The sequence below is a fragment of the Streptopelia decaocto genome (genome assembly GCF_964273445.1).
Source record: "Streptopelia decaocto genome assembly, chromosome: 9".
Lineage (NCBI taxonomy): Eukaryota > Metazoa > Chordata > Aves > Columbiformes > Columbidae > Streptopelia > Streptopelia decaocto.
This window is the reverse complement of record NC_138664.1, coordinates 21741417-21750819: the sequence shown is the minus strand read 5'-3', so window position 1 is coordinate 21750819 and position 9403 is coordinate 21741417. Positions and strand designations below refer to the sequence as shown.

Below are 9403 nucleotides of genomic sequence, written 5' to 3'. Positions count from 1 at the left end.
GAAAGTGCCGCGGATTCTTATCCGTGTCAGATAATATGGAGTTGGGCAGTTTTGACGAATCTTTAGTAACAGGGGGGATCGGGGTAGTACTTAATCTTGATTTTTCCTCCGAGTCTGGCGCAGGAGAGCCAGGGAGACCATCCCCCTCCGCCGCCTCTGCCTGTTGCTGTTTTAACTCTTTCAGAGTGTCTAATAACAAGTGCCACGTCGTTAACAGTTCAGTTGCTTCCTTGGACCCTTGGGTAGCACTATCAAACAATTTATCTCCCAAGTCCATCCATTGTGACACAATAAATGCTGTCACAGGATTAACCTCTAAACCTTGTGCTTTGCCCCATAGTAACATTTTTCTTAAAGTCAGCTCCAGAAGGCTAACACCCTGCTTCTTCAGAAGCAGCTTCCATGTGGATAGTATAGTACCCTCTTCTTTAGATAAGTTTCACCCTCCCTGTTCCCGGTAGCTCACCTACTCCCTAGCGAGGTGTCTTTTCAACGATCCGGATCTTCGGCAGCTCTGCGCGGCTGCTCTCATCAGCTGTACAGGGCTCCGTCTCCTCAGCTCTTCTTCGGCTGTTCACAGCTTTCCGCTGTCACCTTGTTAGGCGAGATCCTCTTCAGGCAGGATCACGTCGGGGTCACCATATGTCGCGGTTGAGACGGACAAACGACATGGACCAAATTCTTTCAAGATGAAAGTAATAGGTGCCATTTATTGCTACAAGTGCATTTTTATACAATTCTACCAGTTCATGTGTCTTTTCACTATTGGTTACAAGTTACAGCACTAACATCTCATTGGTTAATTTTTCTATCATCCATGTTATTCTTCTATCCCCTTCTCTCTCACGGATACTCCTTTACTCCCATCCTTCTCAAGGGTAAATCTTAATATCTCAAGGCTGATCTCTACTCCCATATTTTCTGTCAAGGATTCCACAGACCCGCTGCAGTTTCCCACATGTCACTATAGTTTTGCTTCACTGAAAAGTCCCGAAAAGTATTATTATGATTGTGCTCAAAAGGAAAGAAAAGATCCAAGAGCTTGCTGCCTACTGGAGACAAACATTACCATTTATAAGCTCTGTATAGTGAAGAGGTTTGTAGTTATAAAAGTCATAGTAAGGGTATGTGCAAGGTGACAGTGTCTGCTTTGTTAAGGATAGCCAGTGAAGGACATTTGAATGTTGAAAGTGATAATAAGAAAAAGGAGGAACCAAAGAGAACAGAGACACAAACCTGATAGGCAACAGGTAAGGCAGACAATGCCAAAGACCAAAATTGTCCAGTTAATAGTTGATAGACCATTGATAAACTGCAGACAAAGCTTTGGAGAGGACCACCTGGTCCTTGGTAACTGATAGAAGAAGGAAACAAGAGGAACATCAGGATTTAGGGTATTTGCAGGCAGGGGGAGGTGCAGGGGGAGCTATGAAAATTATATCTCTGTGTAATTACTGTCTGTCCCAGGTATGTATGAGTGCTGTAAGGACTAAATGTCAGCTACCAGGTATCCAGGCATGTGTGGATATGGAGACATCAGAATGGGAGTGTCGGTGCCCCTTGCCCATGGTGTCAGCTACTAGAGTGAGTGGGGTCCCTGAGTCAGAAGCTGGAGGAGCCATAGCTCTTGGCACCAACTCTATTCAGGTCCTACAGACTTTGTGTCCAGAGTACCAGCCACTAGAAGAACAGAGATGAGTGAAGTGAGTACGGTCTCAGCACCAATAGCTGGAGTGAGACCACTGGGTCACAACCTGCATGCCTGATCCCAGCTGCTAGGGGAGAGAGCAGAGGGTTTGTATCTTCTCAAACCTGACATGTGTGTATGTGTGTGTGTATGTGTGTGTGTGCAATTTGCAAGCAAATTTCAAGCTGGATGAGGTGGGAGGTCCTTGGTCCAAGTGTGCATAGTACTCTGGGTATGGCCAGCTAGAATGGGGGAAGCTATAGGTGAACTATCTGTCTAGAATCACACTGTTCATAAGAAAAATAGGTGCTTCAAGACTGCGATTCATTTAATCTAAAGCAATGAAGACTCATGTTCTGAAAGTTTCTGAACATCTTCACTTCTCTGTCATTTATCATAAACTTTTCAATGAAACAAAGAAAATGTGTTTGTCTATTGCCACCACCCAAATTTAGACACAGACTTTAGTAAAGCCTTTGACACTGTTTCCCACAGCATTCTCTTGGAGAAACTGGCTGCTCATGGCTTAGATGGGCATACTCCTTGTTGGGTTGTTGGAATGGGCTGCCCAGAGAAGTTGTGGAATCGTTATCCCTGGAGGTGTTTAAAAGACATGTGGATGAGGTTCACAGGGACATGGTTCAGAGGTGGCCTTGGCAGTGTTGGCTTTACAGTTGGACTCAATGATCTTAAAGGTCTCTTCCAATCAAAACGATAAAATTATTTAATGAAATACATATTATTTATTACTCACACCACTCATCAATGAATAGCCATGTGCACAACAGATTTCTTTGACTGGGCTGCCTAACATATCTCTAAAAGAGTAATAATATTCTGTGAGTAATAGTAAGAAAACAGAGACTTGTCATGTATTTTTGCCACTCTGAGGGAGGCGGTGTGGGACAGAATAGTGGTACTCAACCAGCAACAGTAACCTTTCTTACAGGTTTCATGTGTAGCACAGGAGTGGGATGTGTGCTGTGACCTAGCTCACTTCAAGCTCCCTCAGAGATGTGGCAGCACCACTTGTGGTGAGAGTGACTTATGTCAAGATCTGCCTTCTCTGTCTCAAAGACCCAAGCCTGATGTAGCTTCAGCCACTCTTGTTGTTTCTTCTTTTGTATGTAATAAAGGAGATAAGGAGTGGGAACAAATAGGGAAGAAACGTGATCCCACAGAAAGACACTTCATTGCCTGAATTCACAGCATGTAGAATGAAGATGATCTAACACAGTGAATGCAGTTCTGGATGCAGTTCAGCTGACCAAAGCCATAGCATTACCGAGCATACACAGACATCTCATGCCTTGCCAGAATGCACTAGGGTTTCTGAGACTTCCACATGGGACAGACAGATACAGTACCAGACTTATAGGAGCCTTGTGCCCCTTATACAGAAGTAGATGGAGACTGAAGCATAAGACATTTGAGTTTACACTAGATACCTGTGTATGAAGACCTCAAGTGAGCCCTTGGTGTGAGCTCAGGTAGGCTGAATCAATCCTATGACTCGCTGACTGTTTTGCCTAGATCTCTTTTGTCTACAAAGGAAGACAGGGTAACCAGATCACCTGTGCACACCTAACATTGTACATAACTCAACCTGGGACTGAATCCTGCTTTGCATTTTCCCAAGTACAGCTAATTCATTTTAGATACTTGGGGTACCCTATCTAGACTCAGATTTTCCTCCAGCAGGGTGCTGGTCTCCCGCATTTAGAGGGTCAGTTCTGTCAGCCCTTTAAATATCTCAGATAACCTATGGTCATTTAGATTGCACTGGATGTCTGTTTAGGTACATAAATGCTGTTGACTGTTTGAAAGTTAGTCCTCAGGGTGATGCATGAACTGTGTTATGCTAAGTGATCTAGTGGGAGGCTGTAACACTGAGGCAACACAGGTCTCCACCAGGCACAGACAGTCGCATTCATACTATCCTTGGCTAACATCCTTGGGTTTTTTCTCAGTCATATGTACATTGGAGATATCCACACTCATCTAGTATTCTCAGCAACTAGTGAATGAAAAACATGCACTTTCAGGGCAATAAGTATATTGCCTGTGGTATAGATGTCTAAGCAGATCATGTGATTAGCTTCTTAAAAATGCCTCCTTGTAGATAACCTGGTCATCTTCCTGTAGGTCCTGAAGTCATTTGTTTGGTATGCCAATTCTTGGGCTGAAGCCTGCCTTCTGCTCCTACTGCTTTTGGTGGTAGAAGAATTCTATGATGGAGCTCCATGCCCAGCAGCCCAGAGCATTTCACATCCTTGTTCCTCATGGTAAATCTGTCAACAGCAATTTGGCCACTGACACATGACAGACTAGATGGATAGATCTTTTGCTTGTCTGTTTACAGACCATTGAGAGGTTTTTAAAGCTCCACTCACAACATATGGTTGCTCTGGATCTTTCCACATGACCATGCTGGTTCTCAGTGAAAAAAACAAACCAAACCAAACCAAACCAAACCAAACCAAACCATTTAATTTATATTATTTTTAGTATCACTAATCAAGGCTACTTGCAGACACCTCAGTCATGGGTAGTCTCAGCTATTTTTATACTTGCAAAAAATTCTATCACCCCTTAATTTCTTCAAATTTTGTGATAATTTAATGCACACACTTACTATCCTCCTAGCCTCTTCCTGGGCTTGTGATAGACTTATTTTTAAGGCTGTTTAAAAAATTGCCATAGAATCACTGATATCAGAAAAGACCCTTAACGTCATGAAGCCCAATCATTAACCTAACACTACCAAGTGCACCACTAAACATGTCCCTAAGCACCAAGTCTACCTGTCTTTTAAGTACTTTTAAATACTCCACCACTTCCCTGGGCAGATTGTTCCAATACTTGACAAACATTTTGGTAAAGAAGTTTTTCCTAATATCCAATCTAAACCTCCCCTGGCACAACCTGAGGACATTTCTTCTCAATCCTATTGCTTGTTTCTTGGGGGAAGAGACTGACATCCTCTATGCTAAAAACTCCTGACAGTATTCAAGAAGCAATTGGACAATGCCCTCAGACACATGGTGTAAATTTTTGGGGTGGTCATATGCAGGGGCAGGAGTTGGACTCAATGATCCTTGAGGGTGCCTTCCAACTCAGGACATTCTCTGATTCTCTGATTCTCCTTTCAAGTAGCTGTAGAGGGCGAGAAGGTCTTCCCTCAGTCTCCTCCAGGCTGAACCCCCCCAGGTCCCTCAGCTGCTCCCATCACACTTGTGCTCCAGCCCCTTCACCAGCTCCATTGCCCTTCTCTGAACTCGCTCCAGCACCTCAAGGGCTTTGTTGTCATGAGGGGCCCAAAACTCACTCCAGGATTCAAGGTTTGTCCTCACTGGTGCCCAGCATAGGGGACAGTCACTGCTCTGGGCTTGCTGGCCACACTACTCTCGATGCACGCCAAGATGATGTTGGTCTTCTGGGCCACCTGGGCACACACTGGCTCATATTCAGCCACTGTCGATCAACACCCCCCAGATCCCTCTCTGCCAGGTAGTTTTCCAGCCACTCTTCGCTGAGCCTGTAGCATTCATGGGGTTGTTGTGACTCCAGTGCAGGACCTGGCACTTGGCCTTGTTGAACGTCAGCCCATTGATCCAGACAGTCCAGATCAATCCATAGAGCATTCCCACCCTCCAGCAGATCAACACTCCCACTCAACTTGGTGTCATCTGCAAACTCACTGAGGGTGCACTCGATCCCCTCATCCAGACTATCGATGAACATATTGCACAGAACAGGATCCATTACTGAGCCCTGGGAAGCACCATTTCTGACTGACTGCCAACTGCATTTAACTCCGTTCACCATAACACTTTGGGCCTCGCCATCCAATGACATTTATTCATAATTTGCCAGTAGATGATGAGACGCCTATCTTAGAATCTAATTTATTTGACCTTTTATAGTATATGTTTCTAAGGCTCTATGGAAAAGGATATGGTGTGGGAAACAGCAGACTGATGTAGGTGGGAAAGGATCTCTGGAACGGGCACTGGAAACGGGCCTTAACTTCTTCCTATGATTTTATAAATTATTGTGTCAGACTTGAAGAGTTTATCATGCAGGCTCTGCAGACAGATGATTGCATATCAGAAAGGAATTTAAAACCAAATCGGTAGTTTTTGATTAGAGAATGGAGACATTTTCCATACACATAAATATTTATAGACTTCTGTTGAAGACTCTATTATGGCCACCTCCAGATAAGTGTCTGTTCCCCATTTATTCTGTTCTGTGTCTGCCAGCCCCAATAAGTGTTTCAATTACCTTAAGATATCTTAGACAGGAATTAAACTGAAATACTAGTCAGTATCATCAGTGCTTTATAGAAAGCCATTCATCTCATCCAGAGATTATACCTGGGAAGAAAATTAGCTGCCTAAACACATGCATCTATTATAACTATCAATACCCCACAGTGTCCTGAGTGGTCTCCGACTGTCACTCCAGAAGGAGCGGCTGTCTCTGGCAGATTCAGTGCCAATTCCACCAATCACAAGCTTTACTCTGGAGCATTGAATATGTCACAAGGATATCATCAGAGACAGTGAGAAGACAATTTCATTGCTCCAGATGCAGACAACAGTAAGAACTCGGTGGAGTGCTTGCTCTGGTGTCTGTCTTTAGTAGCACCATGGTAGTTTTGTGTCTTTGTGTCTTGTTTCGGCTCTTTGCAGTCCCTATCACAAATGTCATTTGTAGGTCCATGGGTCATCCAATGGACTAAAGCAGCTGCTGCAGACGGATACAAGTCTCCTGAGGCTACTCTGTGATATCTCACAATCTCCAGCAGATGTTCTAAGTATAGAATCATAGAATGTCCTGAGTTGGAAGGGACCCACAAGGATCGTTGAGACAAACTCCTGTCCCTGCACAGGACAACCCCACATGTCACACCATGTTTCTGAGTGCGTTGTCTAGTATGTTCTTGAATGCTGACAGGGTTAGGGCCATGACTACGTCCCTGGGGAGCCTGTTCCAGTGCTGCAGCACCCTCTGGATGGAGAACCTTTTCCTAATGTCCAGCCTAAACCTCCCGTGGCACAACTTCCTGCCATTCCCTTGAGTTCTGTCATTGGTCACTAAAGAGAAGAGTTCAGTGCCTCCCCTTCTTCCTCCTCTTGTGAGGAAGAGGAAGAGACCGCGATGAGGTCTCCTCTTCTCCAGGCTGAACAAACTCAGTGACTTCAGCCACTCCTCATATGACTTCCTCTCCAAACCCTTCACCAACTTAATGGCCTCCTCTGCATACTCTCCAGTAGCTTTATATCCTTTTTATCCTGTGGCACCAAGAACTGCACACACTGCTCCAGGTGAGGCCGCACCAGTGCATGGCAGGACAATCCCTTCCCTGACCAGCTGGCAATGCTGTGCTTGATGCCCCCAGGACATGTTGGGCCTCTTGGCTGCCAGGGCACCATGTTGGCTCATGTTCAACTTGCCGTCAACCAGAACTCCCAGTACTATGCATCTAGTAATGTGAGAGTATGCACTGATGTCTCAGCAGCTGACATGTTGCTGAAAGGTGGAGAGAAAGGAACAGTGCACTTAATAAATCCAGCTATGTCACATTAGTTTCTTGTAGTGTTAAATTATTGTAAAGTAATGACAAAAATGTGTTTCTGAAATACATTTTCCTCATAAAAGGCAAATACACTTGTTCTGATTTGTGTCAAGACATTGATTTCACATGGCCGAAATGAAGTATAAGAAAAACATAGTGACATTTCTTCTGAATCAGTGAATTAAAAAAAAATGACCAGGCCCATCAAGAGAAAAATCTACAAGCAAGGAAGCACATAAATATTTTCTAAATTTAAAATCATGTATTAGCCTTTGAGTGTTCATGCATATTTGTGTCTGTGCACTAATAAGAAAAAAAGTGTAATTCAGATAGCAGTTATAGTAGTAGTAAAAAGTAAATTAAATGGTGGGTAAAAAAGAGGAAGAGGAAAAACAGGAAAGTGGAACATTGTATAGTCCAGGAGTAATTTTGGTTTACAGTAATAACTTCATTGAATTATTTCTTTATACAAAAGCAACAAAAACAGCTGCTGTTGCTCATGCTCATGATAACCTGTTCTGTAGTCTGAATACAACAAAGACCCTGAATATCAACAAGAGTCAACCTCAAAGTGTTCCCAACTCACAAAGTATGAAGACGATGGTGTCTGATGACTATTTTTCCCAAGGCCTTCTTGAATGCCTTGTTTCTCAAACTGTAGATTACTGGGTTGAGAAGGGGTGTGACTACTGTGTAGAGCACAGATACAGCCTTATTGAGCTCTGAGGACAGGTTGTAAGAGGGACGGACATACATGGAGATCATCGTACCATAGAATATAGTCACTACCATGAGGTGTGAGCTGCAGGTGGAGAAGGTAATTCTTTTTCCAGAAGCAGAGGGTATCTTCAGGATACTGAGAATTATAAGTAGGTATGAGACAAGAGTCAACAGAAAACAGCTGGCAAGTACCAGAAAAGAGAGGATGAAGATGACTGCTTCTGTGACAGTGGTGTCTGAGCATGAAAGCTTCAACAGTGGAGGGATATCGCAGAAGAAGTGATTAATGAGGTTGTCACTGCAGAAACGCAATCTGGAGACCATCAGACAGGGCAGAAAACCAGTGAAAACACCAGTGACCCAGCAGCCCATAGCCAGACAGGTATAAGACTCAGCAGTCATGACCACACCATAGTGCAGGGGTTCACAGACCGCAACGTATCGGTCATATGCCATCACTGCCAAAAGGTAGCACTCAGTGGCTCCCAAGGAAATGAAGTAATAAAGCTGTGCCATACATCCTGAGAAGGAGATGCTCTTCCTCTTTGCCAGTAGATTGGCCAGCATCTTGGGTACAACTGTGGTGGTGTAACAGACCTCTAGGAAAGAGAGGTTCTTGAGAAATTTGTACATGGGCAACTGAAGTCTTGGCTCCAGTGTCACCACTGAAATAATAATGATGTTTCCTAGGATGGTGAGAGTATAAATAACCAAAAACACTGTGAATAGCAGGATCTGGCAGTGCGCGTTGCTACTGAAGCCCAGTAGCCTGAATTCCAGTACTGCTGTAATATTTGTCATGTCTTGGAGAGAGCTAGGATTTGTCTGATAAGGGAATAATCAATATCAGAGTATTTTAACTTTCAGTGGTGAACACACTGTCTATGAAGACTGTGATAACTCAAATAAACCTTGGGAACAGTATTAAAGTCACTATTAGTCTGTCCTTCTTTTCTCCCTCTCTCCCTTCCCGCCTCCCTCCCATCCTGCTCTCTCTCCCTTATGAAATGTAAGTTTTAACATGTATTTCATGATCTTCACATGGACAATTATAGAATAAATTGCAAATAGTCCAATAGACAGACACTTTCCACACCTGCACACAAAGATATGTATAAGAAAGCACATAAATATGTAAAGATATCACTCATACTAATCCATAGTAAAAAGGTATACATAAGCTTACACATGTGAACTCAGAGACACACACCCTCTGGCTTTTCACTGAAAGAGATATAAAAACTCATATACATAAAAAACATTAATTATTACATTGAAAATTCCACTCATTAATGCACACATGAATTTTTTATAAAATACATAAGTACTCATTTGCATGGTCCTGAATATACACATACACGGGCACATGTAAGAACTCCCTCAAAGCACTTGGTCATAGAGGAGTACAAACT

The 9403-nt window shown here is 43.4% G+C and overlaps 1 protein-coding gene across 1 annotated transcript; it reads right to left on the bottom strand.

The window, feature by feature from the left end:
- Positions 1-7853: 7853 nt before the first annotated feature.
- Positions 7854-8792, bottom strand: OR11L1 (olfactory receptor family 11 subfamily L member 1; the record flags this gene model as incomplete). The annotated part of the gene is made up of 1 exon (XM_082061124.1): positions 7854-8792. The coding sequence occupies one exon, from the start codon at positions 8790-8792 to the stop codon at positions 7854-7856; it is 939 nt and encodes a 312-aa protein (XP_081917250.1).
- Positions 8793-9403: the final 611 nt, after the last annotated feature.